This window comes from Nerophis ophidion, linkage group LG10, assembly GCF_033978795.1.
Source record: "Nerophis ophidion isolate RoL-2023_Sa linkage group LG10, RoL_Noph_v1.0, whole genome shotgun sequence".
NCBI lineage: Eukaryota > Metazoa > Chordata > Actinopteri > Syngnathiformes > Syngnathidae > Nerophis > Nerophis ophidion.
The window spans coordinates 19793705-19819177 of record NC_084620.1 but is presented as its reverse complement, the minus strand read 5'-3'; the positions used below and the strand labels follow the sequence as shown (position 1 = coordinate 19819177).

Below are 25473 nucleotides of genomic sequence, written 5' to 3'. Positions count from 1 at the left end.
GTTTATCTCTTTTTTTCAAACAAAAATGCTTTGCTCTGATTAGGGGGTGCTTGAATTAAAAAAAAATTTCACAGAGGGTACATCTCTGAAAAAAGGTTGAGAACCACTGCTGTAACGTATTATTAACGCGTCTCCCTATGTCTAGCATTAAAAGATTACAGTTGGTACAAAATGTGGCTGCTAGACTTTTGACAAGAACAAGAAAGTTTGATCATATTACGCCTATACTGGCTCACCTGCACTGGCTTCCTGTGCACTTAAAATGTGACTTTAAGGTTTTATTACTTACGCATAAAATACTACATGGTCTAGCTCCATCCTAACTTGCTGATTGTATTATACCATATGTCCCGGCAGGAAATCTGCGTTCAGAGAACTCCGGTTTATTAGTGATTCCCAAAGCCCAAAAAAAGTCTGCGGGCTATTGAGCGTTTTCCGTTCGGGCTCCAGTACTCTGGAATGCCCTCCCGATAACGGTTCGAGATGCTACCTCAGTAGGAGCATTTAAGTCCCACCTTAAAACTCATTTGTATACTCTACCCTTTAATTAGACCCCCCTTTTAGACCAGTTGATCTGTTGTTTCTTTTCTGCCCTGCCCCCCTCTCCACGAAGGCACAGATTCGGTGACCACAGATGACGGGCTAGCTGTCCAAAGTGGAGACCCAGGGTGGACCAATCATCTGTGCATCAGTTGGGGACGTCTCTGCGCTGCTGACCTGTCTCTACTCAAGACGATCTCCTGCTAGCCACACTATGGACTGGACTCTCACAATATTATGCTAGAACCCCTCGACGTCTATTGCACCGGTCGCCCAGCAAGGTTTCTCATTGTCATCCCATTAGGTTTACTTTTTTCTTGCCCTGATGTGGGATATGAGCCGAGGATGTCGTTGTGGCTTGTGCAGCCCTTTGAGACACTCGTGATTTAGGGCTATATAAGTAAACACTGATTGATTGATTGATTGATTGATTGCTATTAATGATAAAGTTTTACAGAGAACAAAAATGCTGCGTTTTGTTAGTTTTTTACATTTCTAGGTGGCACAAGCAATTATAAATCACCTCTGCACTTTCATTTATTTACAATAACACAAATTAAACACTTTAAGACACAGTAGCTTCCTTTTTGGCACACACAAAAAAAACACTCCGGGACAATAATTGGCTTCCACAGAGTGTGATGTCATCAGCTGTTTTCCTGCTCGCTGATGTGCAGCGGCAGAGAGAAACTGTGGTGCACCTAGATTTTCTTTTTTACAGTCCAAGAGGAAAGAAGGCCTTGCTCTGTCTTCAGGAGGACCACAGTCCACCGGTCGCTGATTCAACACTAAAGTTGCATAAGAGGGTGACATCGAGCGTGAAGCAAAAGGGCGCCTTCCCCCCCGTTTGTGCAGATTTAAGCTTTTCAGGGAAAAGCCGTGCGTGGGTGCTGTATCTACATCCTGGGGGGGGCACTCGTGGGACTTCAATCACCTGAGTCACCCTCCCTCTCGCGCACTTCAGCCCAGGAGGAGGCCTCAGAAATGTGAGGGGGTAAAAATCCCCCTGAGAGAATGCAGTCAGTGCTCCTCTTTTGGCTGATTTAGCTTCCCCCCGACCCCCTTTTGCTTAAGCCTTAAGCAGCGAGACAAATGTGTGTTTACTGCTGTAATAAAGAAAGGAAAAGTGAAGTGCAAGAAGAAGGAAGGGCGGGGGCGGCTTTAAAGTGCAATTTTTGTCTTGTGTGCGAGCCAAGAGGACATCATATAAATTAGGTTACCAACGGAGACGACACTGGAAGGCGCCGAGGACTGTCCACAGCAACACACAACCTTCATGCCTTCATCCTTGCTATCAAAGCGAAGGGGGGTCTTGGGCAACAAGGAAGCGTTTGTCGAGGCGACAAGAGACAAAAGTTCAGCACAAGTCAAAAAAATAAGCTGATGGCAGACACTGTAATATCTGCTTAATCCATCTAGGGTGCAGGGGTGGAGGTGAGCATGCTCCATCCCATCACCTGCCGGATTGTCTACTTTGGGCACAATGCTCAGTACTTCCTCTCTCATTTTCCCTGTCCGGTGTGAAAGTTAGCGGCATAAAACCACGTCTACAAAGGCCTTTTTTATGTGTTTCATGTCAAACGGCCGGCCCGAGGACATTTTTGGCCTAGAAGGTCGCTTATTAACCCTCAGGGCACAAAGGCTGACTGTTTTTTCCTTTCAGTAAATTGTTGTTGAATATTTGGCTTTTTTTTTGTGTTCTATTAATCCAGTCCTTCTCAATAAATCAATCAATGTTTATTTATATAGCCCTAAATCACAATTGTCTCAAAGGGCTGCACAAGCCACAACGCCATAATCGGTTCGGATCCCACATCAGGGCAAGGAAAAACTCAACCCAGTGGGATGACCATGAGAAACCTTGGAGAGGACCACAGATGTGTTGATCCCCCCATCTAGGGCGACCGGTGCAATGGACGTCGAGTGGATCTAGCATAATATTGTGAAAGTCCAGTCCATAGTGGTTCTAACATAATAGTGAGAGTCCAGTCCATAGTGGGGCCAGCAGGGTACCATTCCGAGCGAAGACAGGTCAGCAGCGCTGAGATGTCCCCAACCGATGCACAGGCGAGCGGTCCACCCCGGGTCCCGACTCTGGACAGCCAGTACTTCATCCATGGCCACCGAACCTGTCTCCCCCACCCCTCCATGAGGGAGAGGGGGGAAGTGAAGAAAAGAAAAGAAACGGCAGATCAACTGGTCTAAAAGGGGGATCTATTTAAAGGCTAGAATATACAAATTACTTTTAAGATGGGATTTAAATGCTTCTACTGAGGTGGCATTTTTAACTGTTACCGGGAGGGCATTCCAGAGAACTGGAGCCTGAATAGAAAACATTCTACAGCCCGCAGACTTCAAATAGTGGTGCTTAGGTCCTTGAATATGTGCAGTAACCTGTTGGAGATCTTTTATCAGTCTGTTGTGGCCAGTGCCCTGTACTTTGCAGTGGTTTGTTGTTGGAGCAGCACCAGCAAAAGGGACTTAAACCGAATTGACAAACCGGCTGGCCAAACTATTGGCACGCAGTTGGAGGCGTTTGTGTCAGTGAGGGACAGGAGGACACTGGACAAACAGCTTGCCACCATGGACAATCCTGCCCACCCACTTCACCAAACAATTGAGGGACAGCGAAGCTCATACTCCCAACAGGCTCCTTCAGGTTCGTTCCCACAGTGTTCGATTCAAGAACTCCTTCATTCCGCACTCCATCCAGCTGTATAATCACTTCCCATACAGTAATAGATGATATCTGTCTATTAACTGACCGCTTCTATGTCAGTTACCTCTCTTTGTTTATAATGTCTATTTTCTGCTGGATGTACTCTCTATTTTATGCTGCAGCTGTTACATATACTGTAATATTGTACATGGTAATTGTTATATATTGTACATATTTACAAATATATCAGTATAAATCATATACTTACTGTATACATAATATGTAAATATTACATATATGTAATATTTTTTATTGCTACTACGGTACATTTTAGTCTACATTGTACCTGCTATCCTTACACTTTCCATCCTCTGTAACTGAACTACTGTGTGGAACAATTGCCCTTGTGGATCATACAAGTTTGTCTAAGTCTAAATCTAACTCTATGCAGGGAGAACAGCGGGGAACATGTTTTTTTTGCCATACCAGAATATGATGAAGCGTATGTAGCACTTGGCTTCACTGTAACCATGGTGGGAGACAAGGAAAGACCGGAGTGTTGTTTCCTTAAATGTTAATAATGTCAGGAACCCGCATGGCTGCAGTAGTTGTGACCCCAAGATGCAGGAACCAGGAGAACGATGAGCCGTCGTGCATGTCAACGGTCCAAAACAATAATCAATCCTCAATGTATTCCTTGTAAAGTGTATAAAAACGAATATGGAAGCTCGACAAATAATATTTCAAAAACCAACCACTTCAATATGTATTGGACAGAAAGAAGGATTCTTTTTGTTCTCCACAATGTAAAATCAAAAATGTGGAAGTTGTCAGCACTACTATGAAATGTGTTTGATTCCAATCAATGCAAGTCATCAGAATCAGGTAGTACACAAACTTGTATTCTTGTCTGCATAAAATAATGAAAAATATTTCCAGACAGCTCAAGGGCCGGTTTAAAAAAAATTGACGGTGGAAGGTGCAAAGGGGAAAAAATTGTATAGTATTCAATACCACAAATCCACTGATTTACAAAAATATTTATTACGATAAGTGTCAGGGAAACGCATGACTGCTGTTCTGTTACCCCGAGATGCAAGAACCAGGAGAGCTGAGAGCAGGTAAGATGACTTTAATTATCATCAAACAAAGAAACATGAAGCAGTCTTGCCAACAGAAGTTCCAAACATATAATTATCTTCGAGCACTGAGGAGTGCTCGAGTGAAAACAGAAATAGACATATGTTGATTGGCAGCCGGTGTGGACCGGCTGCCAATCAATGGCAGGAGAGGAGAAAACAGTGTTCCGCGGAACAAACAGGAAATATGACAAAATAAGAGCACTGACAGGAAGTAAAGACATGCACCTGGGGATAGGTTGATTGGCAACACTAAATGGTCCCTAGTGTGTGAATGTGAGTGTGAATGTTGTCTGTCTATCTGTGTTGGCCCTGCGATGAGGGGGCGACTTGTCCAGGGTGTACACCGCCTTCCGCCCAGTTGTAGCTGAGATAGGCACCAGCGCCCCCCGCAACCCCAAAAAGGAATAAGCGGTAGAAAATGGATGGATGGATGGATGGAACAAATTCCAGATATTCCCTTGAAACACGTACGGAATAAAGTGCAGAAGTGAAGGGAGGGCGGAGGGAGGACTTGGTGGAGGATCGCCAAACCTAGTGTCCCCGCAGTCAGCGAGGGAGAGTCAGGTGGCGGCGACGCGTTGAACGCCGCTGCAACTGGCGAATTGGGCGACCACGGAACGGCCACATCAGAGGCAGACGAGGAGGAGGTCGCGCAGGAGATCGAGGAGGAGGTCGAGGAGGAGGTCGCGCAGCTGGCGTCGTCGGCGTATCCACTGCCGACGATGAAGATGGCGGCACCGTGCAGAGTCCCACCTGTGACGCGGAAGATGTCCGCGCAGTGCGGAGGCGCGCCAGAGAAGATGAAGGTGGCGGCGCCGTGAGAAGAGACGATGGCTGGGATGACAGCGGCGTGTGCTTGGCTGCACCGCTGCTGGTAGTAGCCCCCCCTCCACTTGGCGGATGCCAGACGCCGTCCACCACTGGGCGAAGGAGCTGCTGTTTTTCGATGTCCCTCGGTGCGAAAACCAGGGACGGGCAGAAGGGGGCCAGGAGGAGGGAAAAAGACAAGTCCCGCGCCAAGTCCCAACAGGAGGCCAGGAGGAACATCATGGAGGGCAGCAAGGTGTGGACCGGCTGCCAATCATCGGCAGGAGAGGAGAAAACAGTGCTCCTTGGAACAAACAGGAAATATGACAAAATAATACAATCCAATCCAATCCACTTTATTTATATAGCACATTTAAACAACAATAATGTTTCCCAAGTGCTGCACAGCCATGTTAAAAACAATATCAAAAAAACAATATTATGCTCCACCAATGACTGAATAAAAACAAAAAATAAATAAATATAAAACCAATATAAAAAAAAACAATATAAAAACAAATATGATTAAAAAATATTTTAAAGGGTAAAATCAATTAAAACAGTAAAATAGAAATCAAAGTGTATAAAAAAGACAGAGGACAACAGAGGACAGAGGACCACACAACTCACGTAGTGTTTAAAGCCAAAGAATAAAAGTGGGTCTTTAGACGAGACTTAAAACACTCCACTGGGGAAGCAGTTTGAACATGGAGGGGCAGAGTGTTCCAGAGCTTAGGACCGACCACAGAGAAGGCCCTGTCTCCCCTGGTCTTAAGTCTGGTCTTGGGCACCACAAGCTGCGGATGGCTCTCGGACCTCAGAGCGCGCGCAGGAATGTAAAATTGGATGAGATCCGAGATATATTGAGGTGCCAGTCCATGTAAAGATTTAAAAACAAACAGCAATGTTTTAAAATCAATTCCAAAATTAACAGGGAGCCAGTGCAAACTCTGAAGAATTGGGGTTATATGCTGGCGTTTCCTGGTCCCTGTTAAAAGCCGTGCTGCCGCGTTCTGGACTAACTGCAACCGGGAGAGAGCTTTTTGGCTAATGCCAGCATAAAGTGCATTGCAGTAGTCCTGGCGACTTGAAATAAAAGCATGCACGACTTGTTCAAAAAGGTTTAAAGATAAAAACGGTTTAACCTTTACTAAAAGACGAAGGTGATAAAAACACGATTTTAAAACGCCATTGACTTGTTTGTCTAGTTTAAAATCGCTGTCTATAGTGACGCCAAGGCTGGTGACTTTGGGACGCACATAATTTTGCAATGGTCCCAAGTCAGTGAGGGCCGGACCAAAAACTAAAATTTCCGTTTTTCCATCATTCATTATTAAAAAATTCTGGGCTAACCAAGCCTTGACGTCGCATAGACAGTTAAGAAGGGGTGTCAGAAAACTGACGGGAAGTAGATACAAAAACAAGGAAAACCAACAGAAATAAAGTGACAGATCGTCACAATAAGCTTTATAGAAATGTGTTTACTTTATAGTTACTTGCTATAAAAATTATTGTACGGGGACTCAAAATGGGATCAGATCTGACGCAAAAAATTGGATCAGAATCGGAAGGCCAAAAATGTTGATCAGGACATCCTAATTTACATACGATGATTAACTGAATATAGTGACCAACTTGTTTTTATCAATATCATCGTGATATTGTATGACGCTCACATGATGCTTACACATTGACTTCCCACCCCCCAAAAGTTTGGAAACCCCTAAAGACTGAAAGTTTTTTCTTTTTCAAGTCCTCCTTCATTACTTTTGTCAATTCAGTGCATTGTTGTCCTCAAAGACAAATGGTGACTTCTTGCATCAATTTTGCACAAAGGCCAAAACTTTGAAACTTTGCTGATATAAACATCCGCTAATGACATAGCTGTCCATGCCCCCTCATTAGCATATCACTGGCCTGGAGATATGCTGTAATTCCTTTAATTAGTGGTCCGCGTGGGAAAACACTGATCTAGGTCAGCACACATACAGTCATAGGAAGTATGCAAAGACAAACACTGAGAAATGCCTCATGAGGACGTGAACATTTGTGCGGAGTATATGGTTGACAAAAAAAAAAAAAAAAGGATTCCAGTGGCAACCTGTTTGCTTGGAAATGGAGGGAACATTTCCCAGCACATATGACAACAACACCCACCCACATCTTACATGCCCATCCCCAAGAAGACCCCTCAGAGCACACACACACACATACACTCCCAAGGGTGTTTTGCATAGAGCTCCAACACACTTTCAGGAGCATCAATACATTTTGGACAAAGTTTTTATTTATTTATTTTTTTTAAAGAAAAATGGCCAACTCTGGTATTCAGCTTTTGGGCTTCTTCATGTCTCTGATTGGCATCGTGGCGCTGATCATCGGCACCATTCTGCCCCAGTGGAAGATGTCAGCCTACATCGGAGACAACATCATCACGGCTGTGGCCATGTACCAGGGACTGTGGATGTCCTGCGCCTTCCAAAGCACCGGGCAGCTCCAGTGCAAGATCTACGACTCCATCCTGCAGCTGGACAGTACGTCTTCATACAGAAATGATAATAATAATAATAATACATGCAAGCTTGTTTTCAATGTCCTGTTTCATCAAGGCAGGCGTCTCATTTTTATTGCCCAGTAGCATATTTACAAAATCAAGCCAAAACAATGTTACATATGTTAGCTATGACATGAAGTTGAGAGCTCAGCATGTCTTGGCTTACATCGGCAAGGTTTATCAATTGTAAAAATAAACAAAACCCATTATTAGGCCACCATTACACAAAGCTATAATGTGGATGTTTTCTTCTTCTTTGGATAGCTCAGCCCATAATTACTTACACTGGATTTTAGTAACTTTTATGCACAAAATGTATCAATGTGGCCTTTACTTCTTCTGAAAAACTTTGGATACTCCTTCATAATGGACTTGTTTTCCGTTGTGAGCATTTTTCAGCACACGACCACGGGAGGGTGCTTTTAGTGGTCATGTGCGCACCACTCACAACATTAGAGACACCTACATAATAGATTAATATGCTAAATAAGAGCTTTGTGCAAAATAAAGTAGTAGTAGTAGTAGCAATGTTAGTAGTAGTTACACTCAATCATATATATTTATCACGGTTTACATGTAGAATCACAGGCCGTTTTATTTGCCCGCAGCTTGTTTTTTATTGCCCTATGCACATTGTAAAAGTAAAATAAAATCAATATTAATGAGCTGTATTATCAGACGGTACACTGATAAGCTTCATCACCTGTAACCTAAAGGTAATATGTGGATGTTTTGTTTACAAAGCTTAGGACAGGGGCCTCAAACGCGTTTTAACTGAGGGCCACATCGCAGTTCTGGCTCCCCTCAGAAGGTTGCTTGTAACAATGAGTAATAAATTAATATAGAAGTATAAGGATTCACCTTGTGATATTATTATACAGTTGCATATGCATTTTGGACGTGTTATCTTTTTTTTACATAGATTGACAGTTCGGTCACCATAATTTTATTTTAGAATAGACGGTGGGTTTTTACAGCATATTACTGTAAATGGAAAAATGATAACGTTGTTTTTTATGGTAAAATTCTGGCAACATTAGCCAGTTTTACGGTAAAATCAGTGGTTGTTGTTTTTGCGGTGTATAACTGTAAATGGGCAAAACGCTACCACGGTTTTTTTACAGTGAAATTCTGGCGACTCAGCAGATGTCCGATATAAATAAATAAATGATAAATGGGTTGTACTTGTATAGCGCTTTTCTACCTTCAAGGTACTCAAAGCGCTTTGACACTACTTCCACATTTACCCATTCACACACACATTCACACACTGATGGTGGGTTCTTTTTTTTTTACAGCATATTACTGTAAATGGAAAAATTATTTAAAAAAAAACTTTATGGTAAAATTCTGGCAACATTAGCCAGTTTTTACTGTAAAATCAGTGGTTGTTGTTTTTGCGGTGTATTACAGTAAATTGCAAAATGCTACCACGGTTTTTTTACAGTAAAATTCTGGCGACTCAGCAGACAGTTTTTCTTAACCAAAAAATCTTTTGTCAATTTTACAATGTGCAATGTTATTGATAACTTGCTTTCAAATCATAAATCAATTAAATAATTATTTTTGTTTTACCAAAAAAAGTTGTGAATGTATGATAGAAATAAATAAATGATAAATGGGTTGTACTCGTATAGCGCTTTTCTACCCTCAAGGTACTCAAAGCGCTTTGACACTACTTCCACATTTACCCATTCACACACACATTCACACACTGATGGAGGGAGCTGCCATGCAAGGCGCAAACCCGCACCCATCAGGAGCAAGGGTGAAGTGTCTTGCTCAGGACACAACGGACGTGACGAGGTTGGTACTAGGTGGGGATTGAGCCAGGGACCCTCGGGTTGCGCACAGCCACTATTCCACTGCGCCACGCCGTCCCTATTTAATATTTTTTAAATTGGTAGTAAACACAAAACTAATTCATCATTATTACAGATTATAACTACTTTCCAACCTACATTACTAACATGAACAACGTTATTATACATACAGTAAGCCCACCAGGTACTTGAGTATTAATTTGTATTTTACGAAAAAAAAAAAATGTTTAATGTATGACAATATAATATTTGTAAGATTATCATATATAATTGAATAAAAAATAAATGCAAATGCATGCAGTATATGTATTTTTTTTCCGTCAATACAAACAGAACAAATACATTTAGCAAGAAAGATGAAGTAATTGAATAAAATTTATCGACGTGGCCCTCGCATCCTTTCATTTTTCGGTATGCAGCCCTCCATGTGAAATAGTTTAGACACCTCTGGTACACAAGTGATACAGAAGTGATACAGTGGTGTAACTGCTTCTCATTTATATTCTGTTATATCCTCCGAAGAAGAAAAAAATAATTTGCACCCTCCCCACCATTTTCCGCCCCGACTGTAAATAGTATCGCTTGTCTACAATATTGTTATAAGCGCATGCACCTCAGCATTACATTGTATCCTTAACAATAGAAAAAAAAGAAAATAAATAAATATATATCTCAACTGTCAACAAACAATAACTTTATTAACATTGTTTTTTAGTCTGTGATAGAAAAGATTTAAAGCGCATCAATTTGCCAGAAATTTAAAAAAGATGTACTCTTATTTAAACCACAAACATTTTTTTTTAAACTTGAGCCATTTGGTACTGAAAAAATAAAATTAAATAAACTCAATAATTAATAAGCAACTCAAATAGATTGAAAACAGTAACTTGGGAGAACAATATGTAAAATAAAAACCAACCTATGAAGCAAAAATGAATAAAAACAATTTCAAGTCAGGATTAACAGCTGCAGTGGGCACGTTTGTAGGTTTGAAGCATGACACTGTTAACATGTTCCTCGGGGTCATGTTCCCCACTAATTGAGAAGGACAACTTTAAATGAATAAGGCAGTGTTCATTTTATTTACTTATTTATCAATGTGTTTATTTAAAATGTTTTGTATTATGAGTTCAATCCCGGGCTCGGGATCTTTCTGTGTGGAGTTTGCATGTTTTCTCCGTGACTGCGTGGGTTCCCTCCGGGTACTCCGGCTTCCTCCCACTTCCAAAGACATGCACCTGGGGATAGGTTGATTGGCAACACTAAATTGGCCCTAGTGTGTGGATGTGAGTGTGAATGTTGTCTGTCTATCTGTGTTGGCCCTGCGATGAGGTTGCGACTTGTCCAGGGTGAATACCGCCTTCCGCTCGATTGTAGCTGAGATAGGCTCCAGCACCCCCCCCCCCCCCGACCCTGAAGGGAATAAGCGGTAGAAAATGGATGGATGCATGGATGTATTTTTAATACTATTGTATTTTAATATGATGTATTATTGTAGTATTTTTATGTTTAGTGGGGACATCCATTTGGGGGTTGTACGGTAGGATGCAGTGATGGGCAAGCCACTTGGAAAATGTAGTAAGCTAAGCTCCAAGTTGCTGTCGATTAAATGCAACTAAGCTACAGGGGAAGCTATCCCCGAATAATTTTAGCAAGCTACTCTCCAAACTACACGGCAAAAGTAGCTTGCTACATCAAAGTTACATTTAACGGCATTTACATCTATGGGTCCACATGTATAATAATCAACGTGAATGTAACTGTACAAATGGACCTAATAAGGGTTAATTAATATTAACTATCTGTCATTTAGCTGGGGACTTCTTACAACTACCACCAGGGGTCCCCACACCCTATTGAATTTAGTTTGCCTTTTCTTTGACCCACCCCTATAATGTTATTCATTTTCTCTACCTCCAGTAAAAACAAACAGCATCTATCTACATCAGTGGCGGGCCGTGCGTTTTCCAGCTAGGCCTTCAGCGATGTCCGACTTAAAGGATTACCTCTCAAAATACCATAATATATGTAACAACATGACCATTGCTGGAGAAATGCTATACAGGAACACATTTACGCCCTACTGGCCATTGAACCATATAGGCAGTGTACAAAACAGGATATTTCCTGGCACATTTACAAATCAATTCAAACGCATCAGCATCACATATCTTATGTTGTAGTGTCAAAATTAAAATTGGAAAAAACATATTAAAAGTGAAAAAATAAAATATTTATACTCACAATTAGTAGGACCTATTCGACGCTGATAAGCCATTGGTACCCCTCGTCGTCGGTTGATTAGAGTGAAAATGGCAAGCATTCCCATATTTTATCGCCAGAACAGCTGAGCCGATCGTCTCACAAGATGTCGTTTCTCTTTAATAATCCTTCTTGAAAATGGCTTTGCTTTGGTTATATGTCTGCCACCGAAGTTTTGTTGTCCTTCTCTGCTATGCCGGTCTGGTTACGGAGCAACACTTCCCGCTTCCTGCTAAATTGAAACTTGTGAATGAAAACTCACTTTGGAATAACAAGGGAGTATCCAATCACAGTCTCGTTAACATCAGGCTACTGCCAAGAACTTGTGATCTGATTGGCTATCGCAACTTTCTCCAACTCTACGTGTTCTCAAATTCATCCACTAAAGGTCCTGATGAGTATCCAATCACAGGACACATAAAAGTCATGTTCAACCTTGGGCCATCTAGAAGGCCTTACTGACGACAACTTGTGATTTGATTGGCAATTGCAACTGTCTATCACATGTATGTCCCCGTTTACTTACAGTGCATTGTTGATTCTGAAGGCCCCTGGCAGATTTCATACAGTATGGCAACATAAACTAGGTAAACTCTGAATGTATACAAACTAAAAGTAAAAACGACAGCACTGGAAGGAACATAATATGACATGAAGAGAATATGAATACTTTTAGATATTTATAATGTTATCGTTAATTATGGGCATGATTTCTGCTTATGTTACCTAAGCCGAGAAGGCCTTGCTAGTCCTGACGGCACACCACCAGAGGTGGGTAGTAAGGCGCTACATTTACTCCGTTACATCTACTTGAGTAACTTTTGGGATAAATTGTACTTCTAAGAGTAGTTTTTATGCAACATACTTTTACTTTTACTTGGGAATATTTATAGAGAAGAAACGCTACTTTTACTCCGCTCCATTTATCTACAATCAGCTCGCTACGTGCTACTGTTTTTATCGATCTGTTAATGCACACTTTGTTTGATTAGATTTTGTCAGACACACATTCAAAGTAGGATCTACGCATGCCTGCGTTTCACCAATCAAATGCAGTCACTGGTGACGTTAGACCAATCAAACAAAACCAGGCGGTCACGTGACCGTCACATGTAGAACCCGACATGTTGAAAAACTTATTCGGGTGTTACCATTTAGTGATCAATTGTACGGAATATGTACTGTACTGTGCAATCTACTAATAAAAGTTTCAATGAATCAATCAAAACTGTAAAGGAAAAAAGACACTTTTAATTTCAACCGTACTTCACGTCAAAAGCCTAAAGACTGATCGCACAGTTCCTGTCTTCACAATAAAAGTGCCGCTCCATCGCGCATGCACTAACAAAATAAGAGTCTCCGAAAGCAGCGCAAAAAAGCTAGCAAGCTACGGAGTTTGCCGCCAATGTATTTCTTGTAAAGTGTATAAAAACGAATATGGAAACTGAACAAATAAGATGCCAAAAACCAACGACTTTCATGTGGTATTAGAAAGGAGGAACTTTTTTTCTCCTCCATTTGAAAATGTGGACATTATCAGCACTACTGTGTGATTCCAATCAATACAAGTCATCAGAATCAGGTAATACACCAACTTATATTCTTGTCTTCATGAAAGATAGGAATCTATATGTTACACATGCATGTATATTCATTAAAACATCTTTAACATGTCAATAAAAACGGCAAAATAAATAACTATAAATTATATACTGTATATATAAATGTATGTAAATATATATATATATATATATATATATATATATATATATATATATATATATATATATATATATTATGTGTGTGTATGTATATGTATATATTAGGTAGATCACCTCGACTTGGTCATTTATTAAGTAATTGATTAACGTTGAAAAACTTATTGGGGTGTTACCATTCAGTGGTCAATTGTATGCAATATGTACTGTACTGTGCAATATACTAATACAAGTTTCAATCAATCAATCAATCGATGAATGCCTACTGAGCCTATGGTGCTGTTAAGTTATTGTGGCTCAATTTGCCTTAATTTTTTTTAAATTTTAATGTATTATTATTTAATATATATTATTGTTTTAGTTGCTTAAGAGATATTCCTGGCTCTGAATTGGCTCATTGCTATTTTTATGTTTTTGTGCATTATTTGTTTCCGTAATCATTAAACGAACAGGTTACTCATCAGTTACTCAGTACTTGAGTCGTTTTTTCACAACATACTTTTTACTTTTACTCAAGTACATTTTTGGATTACTACTCCTTACTTTTACTTGAGTAATAAATCTCTAAAGTAACTCTTACTTGAGTACACTTTCTGGCTACTCTACCAACCTCTGCACACCACTGATCTTAATTTTGACGAAACAAACAATGACACGTATGTTGTTTGGGAACAGTTGGTAATAGTTATGTGCAGTAAAACTTTTTATGAACTCAACTCACCTCAATGTGTGTTGGACATCTTAGATGAAGACTACAGTTATCATTTTGGTTTACAGAGTAAACGACTAAATATGACTAAGAACACACATTATTGTGGGTTTCCTGCACGTCATTTTCATCACTAAAGGAAAAATCTAATCTGTGGGAAAGAATTTCTCTGATATTTTCAAGTATGTTTTTTTTTTTTTTTTTGAGTCGTCAGCTTGAAGCGTCCCTCTGTCTCCGACTCCCTGATTGTCATGTGACATGATTGCATGACTGTTATGATTTTGCTTACTAGTTTGGATGACCCTTCGTATCTTGCCTCTGATTGGCCAGTTAGTAATGTTTCGCCCTAACATAAGCCAATTGTGACTCATCATACAAACACCAACCAATCATCGTGGATTTTTTCATCCAGGTCATTGTAATTACCCCATATTTTTTGGCCTGGATTCGTGATCCATTTTCTCTCTTTGTAGCTTGTAGCTTTGATGTTAGCTACCTAGCTACATGGGTCTAAAAGTAGCTAAACAACAAGAATTGCTACTTGTTAAAAAAGTAGCTAAGCTGCTGCCAAGCCACTGGAAAATGTAGTTAAGCTATGTAGCTTAGCTACATATCTTGTTACTGCCCATCACTGCTAGCATGACAGGCAGGGTAAATTGTGGTACAGTACGTACAATTTTTTAAACTCTTGATGTCCAGCCAGGTGAGGAAAAACAAAATAGTAGGTCAACAATGATACAACTGTTTCCAGACTGTTCCAACTCACAATGGAGGCCTCACTGCAGGAGGGTGCTGTTTGTGCACGGGGCATGGACGGGCCGGGCAGGACTGGCACAGACTGGTTCTAGGTGGACCGAGACAAAGGAAGGTTCACCCTGTGATGGCTTTATGGGAGGTGGGGTGGGGGCAGACAGCTGAGCGGAGTACAGTCGTATTTCAATGTGTGGCGCCACACCGTGTTGTTTTGTTACCCATGGTTTCTCTTCCAGGAAGAGTTGACACTGAGGCCCCAACCATCACATCATGAATAACAGCCTCCATTTTGCAGTGCAAAGTGGCCCTAAAGTGTCCCATCTTCTGCAGGCTCTTTGCAGGCCACCAGGGCGCTGATGATCGTGGGCATTATCGTGTCGGTGGCGGGCCTGGGCGTGGCCTGCATGGGCATGAAATGCACCACCTGTGGGGGTGGCGACAAACTCCGCAAGGCCCGCGTTGCCATGACGGGGGGCATCATCCTGCTAGTGGGGGGTGAGTATCCCCAATAAGTCTTACATTTATAACATCTTGTACCGCACCACCGAGTGTACCATGACTGCACAGGTTGATTATGTACATACCGTACATGTACTGTACATACTACCATGTAGTGGAAGAGCATTTAATTGCTCTTCCTCGTCCAGCTTCTCAGGCAAATCATATAGTTGATGTAGATGCCCATATCGGCTGTTCAGATTTACTTTACAAAAGAGAGGTGTAGGATACTTCTCTTGTTGCCTTATTTGAATTTATCAAATGTATTTACATTATCTTTTGGTGCAGCCGTGCCGGAGCAGGAAGGGACATAAAGAGAAAAAAGGAAGACGGGGGGGGAAATTGTGGGGAAAAGAGGGGGATTAGACAGAGAGACAAAAACAACCACAGCAAACACAACGATAACAACAAAAACAACAACAACAATAGAACAACACCAGCACATATGATATGTACAAATATGATCGTAAAACCTGGACAGAACGAAAAAAAATAATAAGAAATTGCTCTGCCTCGCTGTAAGTGCCTGGTATAGGTAGATGAACAAAAATACATTATTTGTAGTAAATATATCAAATAAATAACTTTTTAACATTACTACTAGTGTGAATGTTGTCTGACTATCTGTGTTGGCCCTGTGATGAGGTGGCGACTTGTCCAGGGTGTACAAGGCCTTCCGCCCTAATGAAGCTGAGAAAGGCTCCAGCACCCCCCGCAACCCCACAAGGGACAAGCGGTAGAAAATGGATGGATGGATGTAGTAAATAGATCGAATGAATACCTTTTTTTAACATCATTATTAGTGTGTGAATGTTGTCTGTCTATCTGTGTTGGCCCTGTGATGACGTAGCGACTTGTCCAGGGTGTACGCCGCCTTCCGCCCAAATGCAGCTGAGAAAGGCTCAAGCACCCCCCCCCCAACCCTACAAGGGACAATCGGTAGAAAATGGACGGATGGATGTAGTAGATGGATCAAATGAATACCTTTTTTTAACATCATTATTAGTGTGTGTGTTGTCTGTCTATCTGTGTTGGCCCTGTGATCAGGTGGCGACTTGTCCAGGGTGTACGCCGCCTTCCGCCCAAATGCAGCTGAGATAGGCTCCAGCACCCCCCGCAACCCCACAAGGGACAGGCGGTAGAAAATGGATGGGTGGATGTAGTAAATAGATCAAATAAATAACTTTTTTGACATCATTACTACTGTGAATGTTGTTTGTCTATCTGTGTTGGCCCTGCGATGAAGTGGCGACTTGTCCAGGGTGTACAACGCCTTCCGCCCAAATGCAGCTGAGAAAGGCTCCAGCACCCCCGTGACCCCACAAGGGACAAGCGGTAGGAAATGGATGGCATTACTAGTACTGTTAAGCGATGACAGCAAAGAGCAATTGATTTATTATGGCCTGTAATTAAGCAATCAAATCAATCAATGTTTTAAATCTCACCAGAGAAATCTGTTGTTGCTTTTAGTCAAGCACAAGAAGAGAGCAAAGCAACTCACAGGTACAGATACAGTTGTAACTTTAGTGATTTAAAATTAGATTAACGCGGAAAAATAACATTAGGCGCTAAATATGACTGTAATTATTTCATCTTAATTAACTCGATAATTTGACGTGTTCAATGCATTCATAAACCTTCCTCACTAAATACTGTATACTATAAATAATATTGCCTTGCCTTCGTCACGGCCCGGGCGCACACCAGCGCGCATTCATGTGTGCGCTGCGCTGAGTGCACCTCCAAGCGTGCACCTGCGTGCGACACTCCGACTGCAGCAGGTGGCTGCATTCAATCCGCAATCATTCAGCACTCAACACACCTGTTGCTGATTAGCTCCCTGGGCTTCTTAAGCCAGAGCAAACCTGTGTTTTAGGCCAGAACGTAGCTACCTGTTCCCGTACACAGCATTCCTTCGTTTCCTCGTTACGAGCGGTGTGTCTCGTCTCTCCGTCTTCCCTCTGGTTCCCCTGGCTTTCTCTTTGGAGTTTAACCTCCAGCCTGGACACAGACTTTGATGCCTCGCTCTTGCCCTTCCTGCCTGTCTCTGGATCTCCAAGCTTGCCTTGCCCCCTTGGACAACACTCATGGTAACACTCAGCTAATCGCTACACTTAGTAACACCATACACATTTTGGATTAGTGTTCACACTTCATAATATCGTATAGAAATAAATAGAGATAAACAACGTCCCTGCATTCTGTGCCGTCTTCTTCCTCCCTGTATCGTATGGGCCATGCTATATTGGGAGCACGGAGTGGCTAGTAATTGCTTGATTTTACATGATGTCCAGTCCGGCTCATTCGATATGCGTGGTGGTCAAGCCAGCGTCTGTTCTCAATGGGTACTAGACACCATCTAGCCTTTCTCAAAGAAAAAAGCCCTATGCTTACATTGTTTTCGGCTGTACGAATCGTTTAAATCATGCAAAAGGATAAACGTTTTTCTTCAGAGTTCTTCTTCGGAAGGGTGCACAATTTTACAAAAAACATTAAGAAAAGTCACGCACTCTCCAGTCCAAGGGAGCAGAGCCAAAATATGTATGAGTTGGAAGTGATCACTTTGTCAAGGGTTTCATTAAAATTGAAGTATTTTCTTAATATTATTTGTATTCCTTAAACACACATTTGCCGCGAGTGTTTTGAAAAGCACCAACTCTACGAGCCTAAATAAAGAAAGCAAAACCTTCAAGAGTAAAGCTTTCACCAAAGGCAACAATCATAAATGCTGCTTTGAGCACATACACAATGTTGACATCTATAGTTACATTTTGGTAAAAATGGGGGAAAACAAATTACTCGTAAACGGTGCGTGCAACAGCAACAACCATGGCAGTATATACGAAAAATCATGAAATTCAACCTTACCTGAGCAAAAACGATGCATATTTATCTGGGAGAATCCTGAAACTAATTTCCTTGACCCCCAACCACACACAAAGAAGTTGTATATCTCCATGCGTTTCCAAGTTCCCATCTGTTTTGTTGTGGAGAAGAGTGTTTCTTAACCTTTGCTGGGCCGTCAAAAAAAATATGCTTCTCAATTGTTGCCTGTATGGGAAGCAGCGGTAATCAGTTGTAATACACGTTTCAACCACTTATGGCAGTAATGACAATATTGCACAAATCGAAGAAGTCTGGCGCTAAAGTCATAGAAAAATTACTTAAGCACAAAAATGATGACCAAAGGGACAAAACTGTATTTTCATTTGCCCTTAAGCTTTAGTTTAGTTTATTTAAGAAACAGATACATGCGATATTATTATTTATTATCAATTAGGTTCACACGTATTTATTTTAGCCATGTGTTGTGATTAATACATGCTTTCATATCATTTGACAACGTTTATCCTGTTAAACTCTAAGTAAGTTAGATATACGGTAATTATTGAATCCATTCTAAATATGACTAAAATTAGAAATTCTATGTTAGTATTTGAGGGGAACCCGTGCCCCTCTGTCCTGGAAAAGTTGGGCCCCGAGGTCAAAAGGGTTAAGAACCCCTGGTGTAGAATGATGTCTGGAGCACAAGGTAGTTCGATAAGTCTGGGAGCCCCACCGATAGATAATACTTGATATCACTCATGGTGCGGCGTTGCTAAGGTTTGTAGAGCAGTGTTGCCAGCAAATTGAAGGTTCCTGGTTCGATTCCCGTTTCCCCCATCCTAGTCACTGCTGTTGTGTCTTTGGGCAAGACACTTTACCCAGCTGCTCCCAGTGCAAGCCAGACTGGTTTAAATGTAACTTAGATAATGGGTTCCACTATGTAAAGTGCTTTGAGTCGTTAGAGAGAGGCACAATATAAATAGAATTCACTTCACTCTACAAATCTTTTGATAATGTATAGGGGTCTATTCCATTGCATAATTTGATTTTTTTGCTCGTATCTGCTTTTTGCAGGAAGATCTAGGCCCCTTGTGTACTCAGTTTGCTAGCTGCTTGCTGCACAACATCCATCTTGGCTTAGTTGACCATTGTTTTTGTTTTTACTTCCAGAAAGAAGACATGTTATAGAATTCAGGCAATATCTTTAATTGTAAAATGTCATATGAAGTTCCCTGCCTTTACGAGTTGTGCTGGATTTACAGTTTTCCTCTAAGCAGAAGTTTAAACAAAAACTGTGAATAAAATCAAATTAAACATATCAAATTTCAGGTATATAAGAAATAATTTGACAACAAACTCCGCAAAATTGTATTTTAATTCAATGATAATGCTACATTCAAATTACTGTATCAAAAACTGGAAACTGACAAATAAATCCACACTGAAATTGGTGGAAGTTATTAATAAAAAAGCGTTAAAAGTACTAAATAAAAGAAGTATCATCATTGCAGAATACTCGAGAAATACAATCTACCCAAATGGCAAAACTTAATTAAGTATGCTGATTCTGTTAAAATGCTTAATGACCTCGCACCACCTCCTCTCAAAAGTGAAGAGGAAGGCCAACAGGACCATAAGGTTTGGTTCCGGAGAGGATTTATTGGTGCCGTTTAGAAAAACTGTGTTTGGGAATTCTCATTTTTCTATCGAGCTCGTCAAACATGGAACACAATTCCTGTACACATAAGGGAACTAGCCAAAAAAGCATTGTTTAATACATAAGGCCTTGAAAAATTGGCTGCTTGGAAACTGAAACAGTGTATTTCAATTGTGGACTGTAAATGGTAAAGTAAAAACTAACTTATGATCATTTGTACTCACATAATAACCAGTCAAAGAAACATGACAGTAGCTTTCTATTGTTGGTAAAAAAAAAATATTTATATATATATAGGTACATATATATAAATAAATACTAATAAAACATTGTCATCAATCAATCAAAAGCTGTTGAGGCGTTTAGTTGCCGAGGAAGTGTTATGATCCGCTGCCCGGATCATTTTTTGATTTAGGTTTTTGAGTCTTTTTATGTTTTCTGTTTGTTTTGGACTCTTTCGGTTCCGGTTTGTACGCCTCTGTTTGTTACCATAGCTACTAATTGTTTTCACCTGCCGCTTGCTCCTGACGCGCACCTGTCTTGTAATTATTTTCTTATTTAAGCCTGCCTTCTCCCGTCAGTCGGTCTTGGTCCATTGTTTGCGGTAAGCAGTCACATTGATGTATCTGGTTCTAGTCTCTGTGCTAAGTATTACCTTAGCTTCCCGTGCGTTGGGCACGTTGTTCTTTTGTTAATTTCTGTCTGTTCAGTATTGTGTATCAGTTATTAAATCATCTTACCTTTACCATTTCGTCCGGAGTGTCCTTTGCATCCCTGGGGAGAACTAAATCCCGCATCACAATGTGCTTCCCGCGTGACAGGAAGAGAGTGAAAGGAAAGCCAACACTGCTATCTAGTGGACTACGTTGCCGTAAAGTAGGAATCATTCATTATAAATTGAATATTTTCATAGCTAGGGCATTACCAAAAATGTTTATTACCCTCTAAATAAATACTGTACCATTATGAGAGCCCTCGAGGCATGAAATAACACTATCGAGTCACCTCAACACTCTTTTAATCCGATATAGTAATGCTGGCCAATTACTGGCCACGACACTGAACAGTGTGCTATGACTGGTTGGGACACATCTAGTAGCCAATACAAAACCACTGTAGTATTCATATATTTTTAGTTGATTAAGCAATTTTATGTTTTAGGGAAGTTTTTAAACTGCAATATTTGAAGCGTGGTTTGGCAAGGGACTACTGTATACATTTTATATTTGCCTTCTAAGGAATGAGAAAAAAAATTAATATTTCCCTACTCATATGTTAAGTTTCATGTAATTTTAGATCAGGGGTGTCAAACTAATTCTTATTGAGCTACACATTGCAGTTACAGCTGCCCAAACATGGCTGTGAATATAAATATGTTATGCCCTCATTATTACTATTACACAATAACATATCAATCAATCAATCAATGGTTATTTATACAGCCGTAAATCACTAGTGTCTCAAAGGGCTGCACAAACCACAACACAAACCACAACGACATCCTCGGTAGAGCCCACATAAGGGCAAGGAAAACTCACACCCAATGATGACTATGAGAAACCTTGGAGAGGACCGCATATGTGGGTAATCCCCCCCCCCCCTAGGGAAACCGAAAGCAATGGCTGTCGAGCGGGTCTAACATGATACTGTGAAAGTTCAATCCATAATAGATCTAACACAGCCGTGAGAGTCCAGTCCAAAGTGGATCCAACACATTAGAGAGAGTCCCGTCCATAGTGGAGCCAACAGGAAACCATCCCAAACGGAGACGGATCAGCAGCGCAGAGATGTCCCCAGCCGATACATAGGCGAGCGGTCCATCCTGGGTCCCGACTCTGGATAGGTAGTACTTCATCCATGGCCACCGGACACAAGGGAGAGTGGGACAGAGGAAAAAAAGAAAAGAAACGGCAGATCAACTGGTCTAAAAAGGGAGTCTTTTTAAAGGCTAGAGTATACAAATGAGTTTTAAGGTGAGACTTAAATGCTTCTACTGAGGTAGCATCTCAAACTGTTACGAGGAGGACATTCCAGAGTACTGGAGCCCGAACGGAAAACGCTCTACAGCTCGCAGACTTTTTTTGGGCTCTGTGAATCACTAATAAGCCGGAGTCCTTTGAACGCAGATTTCTTGCCGGGACATATGGTACAATACAATCGGCAAGATAGGCTAGAGCTACACCGTGTAGTATTTTATACGTAAGTAGTAAAACCTTAAAGTCACATCTTAAGTGCACAGGAAGCCAGTGGAGGTGAGCCAGTACAGGCGTAATATGATCAAACTTTCTTGTTCTTGTCAAAAGTCTAACAGCCGCATTTTGTACCAACTGTAATCGTTTAATGCTAGATATGGGGAGACCCAAAAATTATACGTTACAGTAATCGAGGCGAGACGTAACAAACGCATGGATAATGATCTCAGCGTTGTTAGTGGACAAAATGGAGCGAATTTTAGCGATATTACAGAGATGAAAGAAGGCCGTTTTATTAACGCTTTTAATGTGTGACTCAAAGGAGAGAGTTAGGTCGAAGATAATACCCAGATTTTTTATCGAGTCGCCTTGTTTAATTGTTTGGTTGTCAAATGTTAAAGATGTATTATTAAATAGAGGTTGGTGTCTAGCAGGACCGATAATCAGCATTTCCGTTTTTTTGGCATTGAGTTGCAAAAAGTTAGCGGACATCCATTGTTTAATTTCATGTATTTTATTATCCATTCATCCATCCATTTCCTACCGCTTGTCCCTTTCCGGGTCGCGGGGTGTTGCTGGAGCCTATCTCAGCTGCATTCGGGCGGAAGTCGGGGTACACCTTGGACAAGTCGCCACCGAATCACAGGGCCAGCACAGATAGACATACAACATTCACACTCACATTCACACACTAGGGCCAATTTATGTGTGACTATTTATTTGCATACAAATTGAGGGATTGCTTTGTAATAGGAGGTATTTTTTAGGTTTTTTTGTTTTTTTTTTCAACTAAAAATGTTTGGAATATCTTATAGTATGTTAATTTAAACAATATGGAGTGAACAAATCCATTTATTAAAGAAAAATTAAGAACCACTGTATATTGACAAACATAATTTCCAGGCTTTTCACGGGCTACATCAAGTGTTTTAGTTTAGAACCACTATGTCCGAAATGAAAAAGTAAGTGTACAGTTAGTTGCACATGTTGGACTGAAAAACAAAAAATAAAAAAGGCAGACACAAAAGTATGTATCACCGCGGCGCTGACTCCTAGTCTGGGCTCCAAAGGGTTAATGTTTGGTGACCTTAACACAATACAAGAAAAGCAGATTATTAGTTCACATAAAAAAAAAAAAAAACTTCTAAAGTTGCAATCCTGTGTCAAAAACTTTTAAGATCCTTTCTGAACCCTTTAGTGGGTGTGAGGTAGTTTGACCCCCGGGCCTCTCGGGGTCACATGACTGAGAGACTTCACTGTGTCAGACTTAGATTCCCACTGACCAAAAAAACCCAATAAACCTAAAACGGCTGTCCCTACTTTGCAGGCCTGTGTGCCATCGTGGCGTGCTCCTGGTTCGCTCACAACGTGATCCGGGCCTTCTACAACCCCTACACCCCCGTCAACACAAAGTAAGCCCATAGGACCACTTATTGTTTTTTAAGGTGTGAAAATAACACAGATGATAATTCACCGTATCGTTTTCACAGGTTTGAGTTTGGCGCCGCCATCTTCATTGCATGGGGCGGGTCGCTTCTGGACGTCCTGGGCGGCGCCATGTTGGCTGCCTCCTGTCCGCGAAAGAAGCAATCGTCCAAGTACCCGTCTATGGCCAGCTCTCGCTCCGGGCCTGGGAGCAGCAATAAGGAATATGTCTAAATTCCTTATATGCCCTTTATTATTCTTATTATTGTTATACAAACATTCAATGCTTTATTACTGTATTACTTTTTGTACTTTTCTTTTTTCCCATATGTGCCTTTGATAACTGCTTGATGATGACTCAGCACTGTTTCACACGGTCCTAATAAAGAAATATATATTTACAATGACATCACAATACACTGACTTAAACAAGCATGGCATCTTTGACCATGCAACAGCATTGCCGGATGGGAAAATGACAAAAAGAAACGGTAGGACATTTTACAGTGTAAACCAAGGGTGTGTGTGTGTGTGTGTGTGTATATATACACACAAACACACATATGTATGTATATATATATATATATATATATATACACAAACACACATATGTATGTATATATATATATATATACATACACACACATTTACTGCGTGTGTGTGTGTATATATATATATATATATATACATGTACACACTAAAAGTGTGTGTGTGTGTGTGTGTGTGTGTGTATAGATAGATAGATAGATGGATGGATGGATAGATAGATAGATAGAGAGATACATAGATAGATAGATGGATAGATAGATACAGATAAATATATACGTATAGACATACATATACATACATACACAACCATATATACATATTTAAATATACATATTACATCTCTATAGATATAGACATATACATATACAGACACATAGATATACAATGTAGGTAGATATAGATAGATAGATAGATGATAGATAGATGGATAGATAGATAATTTAGAAATATACACCTCTATATATGTATCTATATAGATGTATATATAAATATGTATATATTTATGTGTGTGTATGTATATATATATATATATATATATATATATATATATACACACACACATATGGATTTATATATAGCTGTATATCTCTATATATAGCTATACATCTATATATATATCTATATATATATACATATATATGTATATATATATATATATATATATATATATATATATATATATATATATATATATATATATATACTAGGGGTGCAATGGATCAAAAATCTTACTTTTCAGATCAGTCTTCGTTTTCACTCATCCTAAAGGTGTTCTATCGGGTTCAGGTCAGGACTCTGTGCAGGGCAGTCAAGTTCATCCACATCAGAATCTGTCATCCATGTCTTCATGGACCTCGCTTTGTGCACTGGTGCACAGTCATGTTGGAAGAGGAAGGGGCCCGCTCCAAACTGTTCCCACAAGGTTGGGAGCATGGAATTGTCCAAAATATTTTAGTATCCTGGAGCATTCAAAGTTCCTTTCACTGGAACAAAGGAGCCAAGCCCAACTCCTGAAACCCATTTCATGAATCTCTCTGTGTATTGCACGTGGGCTAATTGGAAGGTCACATGAAGTTTGGTGCTCTGTAGCAACCGACTGTGCAGAAATTCTTTGCTCTATGCGCTTCATCATCCGCTGACCTCTCTCTGTCAGTTTACGTGGCCTACCACTTGGTGGCTGACTTGCTGTTTTTCCCAAACTCTTTACTTTTCTTATAATAAAGCATGCAGTTGACTTTGGAATATTTAGGAGCGAGGAAATTTCACAACTGGATTTGTTGCACAGGTGGCATCCTATGACAGTTCCACGCTGGAAATCACTGAGCTCCTGAGAGCGGCCCATTCTTTCACAAATATTTG

The 25473-nt window shown here is 40.5% G+C and overlaps 1 protein-coding gene across 1 annotated transcript; it reads left to right on the top strand.

Annotated features, from left to right (window-relative positions):
* Positions 1-7308: 7308 nt before the first annotated feature.
* Positions 7309-23966, top strand: LOC133559857 (claudin-7-A). Its single transcript, XM_061911871.1, has 4 exons — positions 7309-7682; positions 15298-15462; positions 23468-23552; positions 23631-23966. The coding sequence occupies exons 1-4, from the start codon at positions 7460-7462 to the stop codon at positions 23797-23799; spliced, it is 642 nt and encodes a 213-aa protein (XP_061767855.1). The 5' UTR covers positions 7309-7459; the 3' UTR covers positions 23800-23966.
* Positions 23967-25473: the final 1507 nt, after the last annotated feature.

Bases quoted from the DNA above. Each gene is read 5' to 3' on its own strand.
- LOC133559857 (XM_061911871.1), top strand. From the start codon at position 7,460: ATGGCCAACTCTGGTATTCAGCTTTTGGGCTTCTTCATGTCTCTGATT. The intron at 7,683-15,297 runs GTACGTCTTCAT...CATCTTCTGCAG, and splicing joins CTCCATCCTGCAGCTGGACA to GCTCTTTGCAGGCCACCAGG. The intron at 15,463-23,467 runs GTGAGTATCCCC...CCTACTTTGCAG, and splicing joins CATCATCCTGCTAGTGGGGG to GCCTGTGTGCCATCGTGGCG.